Genomic DNA, 15527 nt, shown 5'->3' with positions numbered 1-15527 from the left:
AAGCCGCAGGCCAAACAGTATTTTATCATTTGACCGCCCAACCGGTTTTCATTTCTGAACCTGCATTACCAGCACCTGCCAAACTGGTGGACCGGGAAGCTGGACAAGGCCGATACCTCACAACACACTGGCAGCCAAGTTCAGGATTCCTTCAGGGAAAAGAAATTTTATTAGGATTTCCAAGAGACACGTTTTTAACTCCTTATCTTCAGGTAAAATGAAATAAAACTATAAACACACAGTTATAAAAAGAAAAACAACCAAAGGCAACCAAAGAACTGATAAAAATTTGTATTTCAACTTAAAAAAAAAAAAAAGAGTAAAGAAAGGAAATGAGTTACAGCTTTACGGATTCCCCTGGAGAGATTTTCGTTATCGGGGAATAACTTCCGTGTTGAGCAGGTTTTGTTTTTGTTTTTTTCAGTAAGAAAAACAACACAAGATGGCGTAATCCATCTCCGCTGTGCTATGAGAGGACACTAAGAGGAAGTCTTTGGGTGCAGCTCTCTTGCACTGGATCCAAAACAACGCAGGGTTTGGCGGCGGCGGTGCCGGGACACAGAACAGGGACGGGTGACGACGGGCTGATCACAGCAACCTCCCTCTGCATTCAGTCGACCCGCAGCAGCACAGCAGCTCTTTGCCCTCCACGCTGCCCACTTCATAGTTGTAGTCCCACGTCAGCTCGGTACCGGCCCGGATACGCCTGCACAGAACACCAGCAGCACAGTTAGCAAAGCACAAGGGTCAAACTCGTATCTACTCATACTGTACTGTACAGTGATGTCAAGTGGTCTTCTTGGGATTTTCTGTCCCCATTTTTTTCATCATCATCATCAGTTCTGCAACCTTTTTAGAGGTCGTAGGAGCACAGCTGATGCCTCAACAGGTTGAGTCATCATTGTGTTTCAGTAGGGGAAGTACCTGGTGGTCCCTATCTCCTCTCCAGGTATGGATTGGTTCACAGGTTGGTTCACAGAGGAGCTCATCCACCCTTTGACAGGTTTTGTTTTTAGTCCTGCTGGGTGTCCACACACCCTCCTCACAACAACCCAAGGGTTGAAGTGGGGGTGCCGGTTTAGTCGCCGACGACCCGACAGTTGCATTTTAACATCGTACCCAGGACTATTTTTGCTTCTTTTTTTTACCATATATTTTAGCGGTTAAGTGGCACTGAGAGAAAGTAGGCAGGTTACCAAATAGATTTGGTCCAACTTTAAAAAAAAAACAAAAACATATGGCATTGCTACATGTTTTGACCCTGGGGGCCAAAAAACAACTCCCTCTTTGTCACAGTGATGAACAACTAATTACTCCATCTTACAATGCTGTGATGCAACTATTCCCAAATCCTCTCTGAACAGTACACATGCCCACGGTAACTCTAGTTAATGGTCATGGCAATGTGCATATGAAACCGATCGTTGGTTTCAGTAGTTGTGTGACTGCTGTTTACAAGCCAGCAGCCATACCAACATGTCCCCTGGCTCTGCCCAAGGACAGAAGCTGAGCAGGTATGGGCTTGGGCTAGTACTTGGATGGGAGACGTCCCGGGAAAACCGGAGTTGCTTTTGGAAGTGGTGTTGGTGGGCCAGTAGGAGGCAGTCTTCGTCCTAATTGGGGTGGGGGGGGACAAAATTCCCAACCCGGCTGTCTCCATCTGGCCACCTAACCATCCCACCTGCAATTCCCTCAATGAGTCCTCCCTCTCCACCTCAAGCGGATGCATGGGGTGAGCGTTCTGGTGCAAAATGGCTGCCGTGCATCACCCAGGTGGGTGCTACACATTGGTGGTGGTTGAGGTGAGTTTCCCCACTTCCCTGTGGAGCACTTTGGGCGTCTAGATAAAGCGCTATATAAATGTCCATGATTATTATAAGGGTGGGGATCCCTGCAGTCAGTCGAGACTGACGGAGTCACTTAGATGACTCCTGAAACCATTCTCCCACTCAACGTGTGCCGATGAACTGACTCAACTTTCTAGGAACAAGTAATTACCGCTTTCAGAAATGGCAGATATTAAAAGGAGTATTTGTTGACATTAAAATTGCAGTGATCATCAGTTTCCTCTGCCAGCTCACCAGCTCACCACTCAAAACACGGGCGTCTCCGAAATAGCACTGCTGTTCAGCCCACGGCGGGACTAAAGCCGTCATGCAGGGCATAACCTGACACTTTCAAAGACCTGAAAACTGATTTGATACTCACTTGCTGGCAAAGAACGCCACCCAGGGGAAGCGGAGGTCATGGGTGTCGACGAAGACATTCTGGACAAACAGGTTAGGACTACAGCTATGCTGCGAGGCAGAAAAGAGACATGGAAACACAGATTTTTAGAATAAGTCTCTTGTTTTAAACAACATATTTATTGAGATTTTCCTTTTTCCGCCATAGAAAAATACAACACAACCAATACCAACAGCATCAAACATCAGTTCCTCCTCCCCCCTCCAAAATGTCCAGCGTCTAACAGGTTAAAGTGTGCAGGATATTGTTCTCTTACATAATGCTGCAGTGTACTGCGCCTTTCTGTGATGTACCCAAACTTACAGTCCTTTACAGAACCAAACAAAAGCCCGAGGCACCCACCAGGGCCAGCGAACGCCTAGGACCACCCAGACCCAAAGAGGCAGAGAGCGTGACCCCCTCCCCCCAAAGCCCAACCCCAACCCCATAGACACCCACAGGGACGAACCCAGTCCCATCCCCACAATTTGTTTAAGAATAGTGTTAAAGTTGTTAAAATGTTAATTTTGGTGTAAGTTGGTTTCATAACAGATACACTAACATATGTAATGCATTAATATCTCAACTGGGGATTTATCTTGACAGAACATAGAGTTTAAAAACCGGCGGTCATTTTGACTGCCCATGGTCGTTTTAGGCAGGAGGTAAATCCCGGTGGTTTTGGTGTTAAAGGGGCAAGTTTCCCATCCTGCTGGACTCTAATATAACCTCTGACTTGTAGATATTTAACGAAGTGTGCTGAAGGAAGCCCAAAATAGGATCTCAGTTGTACAAATGATTTCAGATTGTTGTTGTGCTCATATAGTACATATACCTCTGTTATACCAGTCTCTAGTAGCGCCATCTCTCAATGCCCCGGGTAGAACAGGATTAAAATGGAATGGGGCAGATCTGTATATTGTGTGGACACTTTGAAACTTGACTCTGATTTCAGAATAAGTGGTTTTAAACCGATGTAGTGAAAAGGCACACACAACAAAATGACATCCACTTACGTTGAGGTATCGTCCCAGGTTGCCTTCTAGCTTGGCATCAATAATGTAGCACGACTCTTCACCGTCGAAGAACTGTCGCGTGTTTCTGGGGGCACCATCGCCTCCTCCTCCTCCTCCGTGCTGTCCCTGTGGTCCCCCCTTCCCCCCCTGCCCCCCTGGCCCCCCTCCGGCTGCTGGTGCGCCCATCTTTACCATCAGGCTGTGGCTCCCCTTGAGGGCAATGCCGCGTGTAGACTTAACTGCTACTTGCCTCTTTGTCACCCCTGAGCCAGTGTGGAATCGGCAGAGAAGCAGGAACAAAAGAAAACGGAAGAGAAGAGCGTAGGTCATGTGGTTAGGGGAACCTGGAGAACACTTTCTGTGAAGGAAATGTTTGTTTTTACATTGTTGTTTTTTTTCAAGATTATTTTTGGGCATTTTCCACCTTTATTGGACAGTGAGAGCAGAGAGAGAGACAGGAAAGGCAGGGGAGAGAGAGAGGGGATGACATGCAACCAAGGGCCCGGGCCGGATTCAAACCCAGGCTACTGCGGTAAAGGCTCAGCCTTATGTGATACGTGCCCTAACAAGTACGCCAGCCTCTGTTTTTACATTTTCACCTTCTGCCCCCCCAACCCCTCGTGCCTCACCTTGGATGACTTTGTCCTGGTCCTTGTTGTCCTCAGATCCAGAGCTGATGGTCTGAACGTCGTCACTGTCGGACAGCGTCATCACTTCCTGCTTCTTGACTACCTCTGTTTTAACTAGACTGCATCAAACAGACACAAACCAAACGTAAAGGTAATCTCATGCTACGCATCAGGCTCATCCCTCCATTCAAAGGGAGGAGCAGAGCGAGATCCATTTACACAACTAGCTACAAGACCAAAAGATCCATTTTAGCATATCCTGTCGATAACAACGTACCTCTTCCTATCCCCAGATTCCTGTAATGGAAAACAAGGAGGGTGTCAAACGGCACACAAGGCATCCTTACACACAATCTTCCCACGTAAGTACCACCAACCTAACCCATCCCTTTAAAAAGCTTCAGCATGACACTGCATGTGAGAGTTCTACAAGTCAAACCCATTATGGAAATCAGTAAACTTTGAAAATCCTACACACTAATTCATTCTTCCAATTTCCTAAAATGCCACTGGGATATATGATTTCATTCTTTCCCTCTCAATTAAAAATCAGAAACTTAAGTGTTTCTTATTTCCTCTCCCCCATCCTCACCTTCTTCAACCCCTGGCTGGTGAGCCAGGATGCCACTTTGCTCTTCCCCGTCTCCTCTGGCATGGACGGAGGCTTCTGGTCATCTGCGCCCTCTGCTGAAACACTGATTCCATCCTTACTGTCCTGACTCCCTGAAGAAAAGAGAAGTGTGATAGAGGAAGGAAACAAAACGTTCATGATCAGACTTAGAAAATACTGGACTACAGGCATCTCGTGTCTTCCATATCTTTACATCCTGAACTGTTGCCGGATAACCATCACAGTTTCACCCTGAGATTTGCCCGAATCCTAGCTTTTTATTTTTTCACCAATAGCTCACCTTCCTTGTTGCCCTTGGCCTGTCCCCGTGTTGTGTAACTCCTCCACACGGAGCTGGAGCTGAAGTAGTTGTCCTTCACGAACGTGTCGTCCGAGCTGTCACTCTCATCATCGCTCTTGGAGTCCTTGTCATCGTCGTCGTCATTGCTGTCCTTGGATGAGTCAGAGTTGTGGGCTGTGAGGATTGGAGGGGGGGATGGTAGGAAACGAAGGACAGAGATGGAGGATATGGGGGTGGAGGTTAGTTGTGGTTAGCTCCCAAAGAGCTCTGAAAACTCTTGCAGCAAAATAACACTGGCATTAAAATGTATATTACTAATAGTAAGTACCTCCCTTGACCTCTCACCTTTAACCTTTCCACTACTGTAGAGCTCGGACTTCTTGGGTGGTCGCCCAACAGGGTTGGCTGACACCAAGGCAGAGGGCTGGATTTTTATCCTGGACATGTCAACACCGCTCCCCTCACTGTCCGAGCAGTGGGCCTCGCTCTCGTAGCCTTCCTTGAAGTTCTCAACACTCTCTATGTGGTCCAGGTTAGCAAAGTACTCATCGCCCATCTCCAGACCCTCTTTGTCAGCAAAGTCATCTGTCAAGATCTTACCTGGTAAACAGTGGGGGAAGGAGAGAAACACATGATGAATATCATCCTTGAAATTAAAAAAGGGACAGAATTTAACAGACAGACACATAAACCAACACAAAAACAGAAAGCCAGACTGACAACACACACACATGTACACACACAACGTGGTCTGGTAGCTTGTAATATTGAGGCGTGGTTTGTAATATTGGTAGCTTGTAATACATGCCGACGAACGCTGACCTTCGGGGATGTGTGCATTTATCAGATCCAAAACCCTCACAGGGCACCCCTTAAAGGTGGCACCCGGGACCCCTTTGGTGACTCTAGATAACCTCGGGCCAATCGCCTGCCCTCCGCGGCGGCGACGTCTCATTCGAATGTCTGCCCCATCAACTTTCTGTGCCTACCATGGTGACCACGGGTAACGGGGAATCAGGGTTCGGTTCCGGAGAGGGAGCCTGAGAAACGGCTACCGCATCCAAGGAAGGCAGCAGGCGCGCAAATTACCCACTCCCGACTCGGGGAGGTAGTGACGAAAAATAACAATACGGGACTCTTTCGAGGCCCTGGAACGAGTACACTTTAAATCCTTTAACGAGAACCCGCTAGAGCGCAAGTCTGGTGCCAGCAGCCGCGATGATTCCAGCTCCAATAGCGTATCTTAAAGTTGCTGCAGTTAAACAGCTCGTAGTTGGGTCTTGGGATCGAGCTGATGGTCCACCGCGAGGCGAGCCACCGTCTGTCCCAGCCCCTGCCTCTTGGCGCCCCCAGGATGCTCTTAGCGGAGTGTCGCTGCGGGGTCCGAAGCTTTTACTTTGAAAAAAATGAGAGTGTTCAAAGCAGGCCAGGTCGCCTGAACACCTCGGCTAGGAGTATTGATAATAATAAAGCATGGTAATATCGTAATACTGAGGCATGGTGTGGTAGCTTGTAATGCTGAGAGCCCGTAACATAAATTTCAGGCATGTTTGACCTTTAATGAGAGCTGTGAGCATTTATGTACCACTGTTGTACTGCCACTAGGCGGCTGCCATGTTCTCTGCCATAACATCAGCTCGATGCTGGGAAACCCCACCAGTGTCGAGGATAAATGCAGAAAGGACAAAAACACATCAGCCGAAATCAACATCCATGGACAAGATGACGGAAAGTGACTCAGAAGGTTGTGAGAACAAATGAGACCAACGGTATTCTTTAAAATGGGAAAATGGCGTTAAATCAAAAAAAAAAAAAAAAAAACGGTTGGTTTTAGTGACGCTCCATCCATCCATCCATTATCCGAACCGCTTATCCTGCTCTCAGGGTCACGGGGATGCTGGAGTCTATCCCAGCAGTCATTGGGCGGCAGGCGGGGAGACACCCTGGACAGGCCACCAGTCCATCACACAGGGCCCACACACACATTCATACCTAGGGGCAATCTAGTACGGCCGAGTCACCTGACATACATGTCTTTGGACTGTGGGAAGAAACCGGAGCCCCCAGAGGAAACCCACACAGACACGGGGAGAACATGCAAACTCCACACAGAGGACGACCCGGGACGACCCCGAAGGTTGGACTACCCCGGGGTTCGAACCCAGGACCTTCTTGCTGTGAGGCGACCATGCTAGCCACTGCGCCACCGTGCTGCCCCTTTAGTGAAGCTCCTCCTCTGTAAATGTTCAAACAAGGCATTTATTGTGTGTTGTCTTGGAGTGCTGACATCAGAGTGTTTGTTTGCTTGTGTTCGCCGTACATCTACGACGGACTTCAGCAAATCTACACATTCTTTATAATGTCAACTTTTATTCACGGCTTGGTTAAAAACACAACACATTTCTCAAGAGATTTGATTCCTCCCCCCTCTTATCTCCCCAACTGTATCCGGCCAATTACCCCACTCTTCCGAGCCGTCCCGGTCGCTGCTCCACCCCCTCTGCTGATCCGGGGAGGGCTGCAGACTACCACATGCCTCCTCCCATACATGTGGAGTCACCAGCCGCTTCTTTTCAGCTGACAGTGAGGAGTTTCACCAGAGGGGCGTAGCACGTGGGAGGATCACGCTATTCCCCCCAGTTCCCCTTATCCTCCAAACAGGAGCCCCAACCAACCAAAGGAGGCACTAGCACAGCGACCAGGACACATACCCACATCCGGCTTTCCACCCACAGACACGGCCAATTGTGTCTGGAGGGACGCCCGACCAAGCTGGAGGTAACACGGGCATTCGAACTGGTGATCTCTGTGTTGGTATGCAACAGAATAGACCGCTACGCCACCCGGACACCCCCCGAGATTTGATTTTCACCTAACAGTTCAGTTTCCAAATGATTTCTTCGGGTTTGGTCAGATAAGTCAACCTGATGTCCAAATGTCTGTTATTTTTTATTCAAAACCACAATGCATATGCCACCCAATCGAATCAAAGAATTGTTCAGAGTACTATTTGTTTGGGCATCCAGGTGGTGTAGCGGTCTATTCCGTTGCCTACCAACATGCCTACCACGTGGGGATCCCGGTTCGAATCTCCGTGTTACCTCCTGCTTGGTCGAGCGTCACTACAGACACAATTGGCCGTGTCTATAGGTAGGCAGCCAGATGTGGGTATGTGTCCTGATCGCTGAACTAGCACATGCTCTGGTCGGTCGGGGCACCTATTCGGGGGTGGGAGGAGGAACTGGGGGAATGGCGTGATCCTCCCACACGCTACATCCCCCTGGTGAAACTCCTCACTGTCAGGTGAAAAGAAGCATCTGGTGACTCCACGCGTATCGGGGGAAACGTGGTAGTCTGCAGCCCTCCCCGGATCGGCAGAGGGGGCGGAGCAGCGACTGGGGTGGCTCGGAAGAGTGGGGTAATTGACCGGATACGGGGGAGAAAAAGTGGTGAAAAATATCCAGAAAAAAATAAAAATACTATTTGTTTTTACACAAGCAAGGAGTGAATGACAGGTTAGCACACAGGTTACCACCCATGATTTAACTGATCCCGCATGGAAATCGGAAAAAACACAATCACATGTATGTGTATAGGCTATTCACATAGGCTATATGTATATATTCAAGGCATAAGCCCGTGTTCAAGCATATTATGGCAGAAATTAAAACCATTGTTTGCCCTGTAATGATTTATTTTATTTTCTAAAAGTGGTGGTTGTTGGTAATATTTATTGTTGGTATATTTCTAATATTTTAGAAAATTAAATATCCGTAATTGTGAGCATAGAAAATTATAAATGCATGGATAACACACACACACACACACACACACACACACACACACACACACACACACACACACACACACACAGCCTCAGAGCATCGTGTCCTAAGTCAAACGTGATAAGAAGCAAGTCGTGCTCGGTTGTGTTCCATAACCACTATGTCAAAAACATGCAAATATGTAATTTTGGACGACATAAAGTAACAGTAGAAGGGCACGGTGGCCCAGTGGTTAGCACTGTAGCCTCACAGCAAGAAGGTCCTGGGTTTGAACCCAAGGCCGTCCCAGCTCCTTTCTGTGTGGAGTTTGCATGTTCTCCCCGTGTCTGCGTGGGTTTCCTCCCACCATCAAAAAAACATGCATGTTAGGGTTAATACTCCTGCCTGTGCCCTTGAGCAAGGCAATGGAAAGAAGAAGTGGAGTTGGTCCCCGGGCGCTGCATCTGCCCACTGCTGCTATACAATAGGATGGGTTAAATGCAGACGACAACCTGCGTAATGACAAAATAAAGTGGCTTTCCCTCGAAGGGGCATTTCTCTTTCTTTGCGAGGAGCTGCTAATGATCCTGGCACACATACAGCAGTTGAGCTAAGCTAGGCTACACTCACTGTTACGTACCTTATATATCTGTAGAGTTTGTCTGAAGCTATGTAAGTAGGACACAAAGAAAAGCCCTGAAAACCGAACTATCCCTTTAAATGTGAAAATACTATTTAGCAGAGACCTCATATCCACAGGCTTCCTGTTGTGCACGTCCAACTTTGTGAGCTGTTTTGATTTTGCTTATTATTGCCTAAATAACTTAACTCACAAGTCCGCTTAATAGCCTATACTTAGTTTTCCCAAGGTTCTTGGGTACCCTTTTCTAGACATCCTTAGACACTTTCATGCTTCCTTCTTATACAATTGATTATTGTCCGGTTTGTTTTTTGTTTTGTTTTTTATATGTAAGCATCACACCAAATCAAAGAACATACTGGGTGGTCAATAAAATGTGATATACAGAGCACAGAATATATATATACACACAGTATAGAAATAAGCAGCTCCTGAACTGTCCAAGGGTACAATGACATTGTATTTGTGCTGTTCAACTACATGAAAGTCAAGTCCGCCAGAACTTCACTACGTCCCTTCTCTTTTTTTTTACCTGCGTAAATGCAGACAAAGGAGCCTTTGGCCACATCGTCCAGACAACGGATACCCCAGCCTTTGTTTTGGGTCTTGAAGAGCTGTAGGCGAACCTGTAGGCCATGCTGCACCAGACGGTTGGTACACATCTGACTGCAGCATTTGCACCGCTTATTACACTCATAGATCCTGAGTGAAAGGGAGAAAGATAGGGGGGAGAGAGAGATAACAGCATTTGTGAGACAAAACTTTAACGATGTGGTTTTATCTAAAAGGATAGCCGTTTCTGATCTGAATGTCTTGCCAACCACATCTGCTGTGTCTGATCATTTTCTCATCAAATTTGAAGCATTATTGGCCTGTCCAGTTAATGTCAGCACCGATGTAGTTGCCACTCGCCACATTGGTCCCTCCACTGTAGCTGCATTTGGCCAGCAGCTGCCTGAAGTCTTGGCTCCTTTCATTGTGGTAACTGACTCTGTCGAAAACTTCACTAGTGACTTAAATGTGGCCCTCTCTAGTCTCATCGATTCAGTTGCACCTCTCATTATCAGAGCTAGGTGACTAAAGAGGCCTAAACCCTGGTTTAATGATGAGACATGTGCTCTTAAGCGGACCTGCAGAAGACTGGAATGTAAATGGCGAAAATCAAAATTGGAATTTTTTTACCTATCGTGGCACGAGTGTTTACTGAAATACAAGTGTGCTTTATCTACTGCAAAAACAGCGTCTCTCTCTCACTTAATAAATATTAATAAACATAACCCCAGATTTCTCTTTGACACTATCTAAACTTACTAAAAAGCAGCCGTCTATTAGCTGCTCACCATTCACGGCCCATGAATTTCTAGAATTTCAACATTTTTTTCTGCAATAAGGTTGATGACATCTTAAACAAAATTAGTTCTTCAACTCCACCTACTCCTGCAGATCCTGTCTTACCAAATTCATATTTATACAATGAGTCACTGACAGTTCCAGTTATTACACCTTTTGAGACTATCTCTCGATACTTTGACTAAGTTCGTGTCAGCTTCTAAACCAACTATTTGCCTATTTGACCCCTTACCAGCACAACTTTTAAAGACCTCTGACCTTTTCTTGGACCTACAATGCTAGACATTGTGAATTTATCACTCACTACTGGCATTGTTCCCAGCAGTTTTAAGACAGCTGTGGTTAAACCTCTACTTAAAAAACTGCACCTCGATCCAGGGTCTCTTAACAACTATCGACAATCTCCCATTCTTTTCTAAAGTACTAGAGAGAGTTGTGTATCAACAACTTTTGACCCATATGAAAGAAAACCATCTATATCAGGGGTGTGAAACTCCAGGCCTCAAGGGCCGCAGTGTCTGCAGGTATTTGTTGCAATCGTGCACTACACCACCTGATTTAACTAATTAGCTCACCTCCTGGATCAAGGAGGGAAAGGAACTAGTTTAATCAGGTGGTGTAGTGCATGGCTGCAACAAATACCTGCAGACACTGCGGCCCTCGAGGCCTGGAGTTTGACACCCCTGATGTATATGAACCTTTTCAGTCGGCTTTCAGGACCTGTCACTCCACTGAAACTGCTCTGACCAGAGTGGTGAACGATCTCTTACTAGCTATGGACTCTGATTCCACTTCTGTGCTTCTCCTACTGGACCTCAGTGCAGCCTTTGACACCACTGATCACTGTATACTATTAGATTAAATTGTAATTTTGGTGTCTCTGGCTTACCTCTCTCTTGGCTTAAGTCCTACTTATCTGGAAGAACACATTGTGTCTGCTACAGTAAAATTATATCAAAATCTTCTGACGTTAAATGTGGTGTGCTTCAGGGCTCAGTTCTTGGCCCTCTACTTCTCTCTCTTTACATTACACCTCTTGGCCAAATTATATGCAGTTATGGAATAAATTTCCATTGCTATGCTGATGATACTCAGCTGTATGTGCCTATAAGGGCTGATGATCATACTCAAATGACTAACTCAGAGGCCTGCTTGGCTACTGTGAAAAACTGGATGTCACTTAACTTTCTCCTTTTAAATGCAGATAAAACCGAGATGCTGGTCATTGGCTCTGCTAGACACAGACACCAATTTGATCAAGTAACGATAACAATCGACAACTCTGTGGTTTCACAAAGTGTGGCACCCAAAGAATCTTGGTGTTACGTTTGATCCCAGCCTTTCCTTTGATGAGCACATTAAAGAAATCACCAAGACAGCCTTCTTTCACTTACATAACATAGCTAAAATTCGGTCTTTTCTCTCCATGGCTGACGCAGAAACTCTAATACATGCATTTGTTTCATCCAGACTTGATTACTGTAATGTTCCGTTCTCAGGTCTGCCACATTCTAGTACTAAAAGTCTTCAGATGGTTCAGAATGCTGCTGCTAGAATCCTAACTAAAACAAGGAAATTTGACCATATTACACCAATTCTTGCCTCCCTTCATTGGCTTCCTATCCATGTTAAATCAGAATACAAGGTGCTTCTGCTGATTTATAAAATCCTAAATGGACTGGCCCCATCTTACCTGTCTGATCTCCTTAAACCTTACATTCCATCTCGAGCTCTTCGCTCTCAAAATACAGGGCTCCTGTGTGTACCCAAAGGTAAAAAGAAGTCAGCTGGTGGCAGGGCTTTTTCCTATCGGGCGCTGTTCTTGTGGAATAACCTGCCTGCTGCCATCAGACAATCAGAGTCTGCTGAGTCCTTTAAATCCAAACTTAACACTCATCTTTTTGCCTTAGCTTACAATTAGTTGCCTTTAAGTTGAGTGCTTCACAACCTGTACTGCATGGCGGGTTGGTTTTCTGTCTCAATTAATTTACTAACCACTGTTATGTCGACAAGATTATAGAGCATAGATTATGACTAGTTCATTACTTAATTGATTATAACTAATAACTATTGCAAACTGTTCTCTTCTCTCACGTCTTTTCTTTCTCTCTGAATGATGTCTTCTCCTTTCTCTTTTTCTGTGTGTGAATGGTGTCATGTGAGTCTCCGTTTTGAGCACGTGCAGTCGGTTCTCCTCCCAGGTCTCTGTGGTGATGGTGGTCGCCACTTGGATGCTGCCTGCCATTCCCCTCATCACATTCTATTTTTATAAATCCATATATGTGTATTATATATATATATATATATATATATAATTTATTTATTTTAACATGATGATGCTGGTTGTGTGGCTTGGGTCCTGGACTGTTCCGATGGCATCTGGACAGTGCTTGGCACCTGCGCATCATATTCTTTATAAATTTTATAAGCCCATTATAATTCTGTTATCCTCTTTCAATGTTGTATTGTGTAAATTACGTAAACACAACATCTATTGCACGTTGTCCATCTTGGGAGAGAAATCCCTCCTCTGTTGCTCTCCCTGACGTTTCTTCCTATTTTTTCTCCCTGTTGAAGGTTTTTTTTTTTAGGGAGTTGTTCCTTATCCGATGAGAGGGTTTAAGGACAGGATGTTGTGCTGCTGTTAAGCCCACTAAGGCAAATTTGTAATTTGTGATATTGGGCTATACAAATAAAATTGATTTGATTTGATATTAGCAGTAATACTGAACCGTAATTACATTTTAATGGTGACACAAGGTCAGTCTACTAGCAGACCACGATGACAATTTGTTTAAGAGAATGTGTGCGTGCATGCATGTGTGTGTGTGCGTGTGTGTGTGTGTGTGTGTGTGTGAGAGAGAGAGATGCAATTGTGTCAATGTCTGACCCTGTGGGTAGACACTCTTCCAATCGTTTGTGCAAGTATCCAGCATTGGGGTTGATCTGTGCCCCTGGAGTACAAGCTGTGGCCTGAAGGGTCAGCTGGTGGCAAAAGCATTTGGACCTGTAAATACAGTGCAGATAAATAAATTCCTTCATTTAATTAACACCAGAGAGAGGCCTGACAATTCATGAAGAGGTAATAGACAAACAACCGTACTAACTTGTCTCTACAGCCATCGGTGCAATCACAGCCAACCAGGAAGTCTGGGCTGGTGTTGATGAAGACTCCATCCTCAGGTATGCGCTCCTTACCTGGGTGGGCAAAAGGAGATGAAAATGGATCAGTTCTTCATCAGGATCTACATCTGTGCAAGGACGCCAACTAACACAAACTAATTACTGTCATAATTACTGTCCTGCTTTTCATTACCCTATCAAAAGAAGAAGAGAAGGACAGAGTATGAATCAATCAATACTAAATTGTAAATACTAACTGTAGGCGACTTGGGGAGGCTGCGTGTTGTCAATCTCATTGACACAGGACAAAGGGATGTCCTCCTTGTTGCCGGTGATGTCTGGAATGTAGTAGAAGGGCCTCTGTGGTTGAAAGGGTCGGTCAACCAGCACATAGGGGTCCAGACAGAACATCTCAAGGAATATAAAGTCACAGCGTGTCTGGAAAAGATAGTCCTCAATCTCCTTCATGTTACGCAGACATAACCCACATGGAGCCTTGTAGATCACATGGAAGGACATCTGAAGAGGGTATAGACACACAAGTATGAGTTAAAGTCAAGGCATTCATTCACCAATTCATTTCCTGCATCCACTTAATCCAATTCAGGTTCACTGGAGGGTGGAGCATATTCCAGAAGCCATTGCAGAGGACATGGTCACACTGTGAACAGAGAAGCCCATTGCAGGGCCTACACATACAATCATTAACTCATTCCTTAAATCATTAGGCAGCTTCCAAGTCTCCAATTCATCTGACATGTATTCCTTTGGAATGTGGCAGGAAACTGTGGTACCAAAAGGGCACCCATGGCAACAGAGGGAGAACATGCAAATTCCCCTAGGACCCTCTTTCTATGTCTTAACAGTGCAAACCACTAAACCAACACGGTGCCCTTGTGCATATGTGTAGGGCTGAAGTCTCCCGGTTGATTGGTTGGTCGACATGCTCTTATCTGACCAAATTCTCACTGGTCGGACAACCGCTGGCGTTACTTTCGTAAGAAGAAAAGCTCTACATCAATAGCCTTCTAGGATTAATTCATTATTTTCGGTGACAGGAAGGACAGACTACCTGTGAAAACGGGAGTGTTTTCGTTTTCACATCTTTGAACTCACCCAACCTAATGGAGAATGCTAGGTCTAACTTACTCTATGCTTATACCAACGTTGAGTTCAGTGCACCATGACAATTGCACTTTACTTTTAGTTCTTTTAAGATTTAACTGCTGCCTTTGACACGGTTGATCACAACATCCTCTTACATCGCTTAGACACTTGGCATCAAGGGCTCAGCTCTTAGCTTATTACGCTGTTACTTCACCAACAGAACTTTTTCTGTTGTTCTGGGTTACTCTACCTCCTCAGTGGCACAGTTGAGTTATTTTGTATATTCTTCAATACTCATTGTGCTGGGATCACTAGCTGAAATGAAAGCCACTTTATTTGACATTGTGTTCTTACAATGAATTTGTTCTCTGCATTTAACCCATCCTATTGTGTAGCAGTGGGCAGCTGCAGCATCCAGGGACCAACTCCATTTCTTTTTCCTATTGCCTTGCTCAGGGGCACAGGCAGGAGTTTTAACCCTAGCATGCATGGTGGGATAAAACCGAAGCACCCAGAGGAAACCCACACAGACACGGGGAGAACCCAGGACCTTCTTGCTGTGAGGCAACAGTGCTAATCACTGGGCCACCATGCCGCCAATATTGTTCTATTTTAAGAAACCATATGACTATGGGCAGGGGCACACCCTGCTGGTCGGCTGCGAGTCTGTTGTTAACATCTCACTATGAAATAATTAATTTGAAAATGACTTGACATGTTGCAAATACTAGCTTTTTATGTTTATTTATAATTCATTTAGG

The 15527-nt window shown here is 45.5% G+C and overlaps 1 protein-coding gene across 1 annotated transcript in view; it reads right to left on the bottom strand.

Moving 5' to 3' along the window:
* Nucleotides 1-147: 147 nt before the first annotated feature.
* LOC130118089 (histone-lysine N-methyltransferase SETDB1-B-like) overlaps nt 148-15527 on the bottom strand; it is a 40746-nt gene continuing 25366 nt past the window's right edge. Inside the window, exons 14-25 of the mRNA XM_056286417.1 lie at nt 13917-14178; nt 13644-13734; nt 13427-13543; nt 9719-9888; nt 5128-5382; nt 4783-4956; nt 4464-4594; nt 4149-4168; nt 3872-3990; nt 3243-3505; nt 2209-2297; nt 148-706 (exon numbers count right to left, since the gene is read on the bottom strand). Of these exons, the coding sequence (XP_056142392.1) occupies nt 589-706; nt 2209-2297; nt 3243-3505; nt 3872-3990; nt 4149-4168; nt 4464-4594; nt 4783-4956; nt 5128-5382; nt 9719-9888; nt 13427-13543; nt 13644-13734; nt 13917-14178 (1809 nt within the window). The 3' untranslated portion in view covers nt 148-588. The remainder of the gene's footprint in view (nt 707-2208; nt 2298-3242; nt 3506-3871; nt 3991-4148; nt 4169-4463; nt 4595-4782; nt 4957-5127; nt 5383-9718; nt 9889-13426; nt 13544-13643; nt 13735-13916; nt 14179-15527) is intronic.

This window comes from Lampris incognitus, chromosome 9, assembly GCF_029633865.1.
Source record: "Lampris incognitus isolate fLamInc1 chromosome 9, fLamInc1.hap2, whole genome shotgun sequence".
NCBI classification, from domain to species: Eukaryota; Metazoa; Chordata; class Actinopteri; order Lampriformes; family Lampridae; genus Lampris; species Lampris incognitus.
This window is presented reverse-complemented; position numbering and strand designations above follow the sequence as displayed.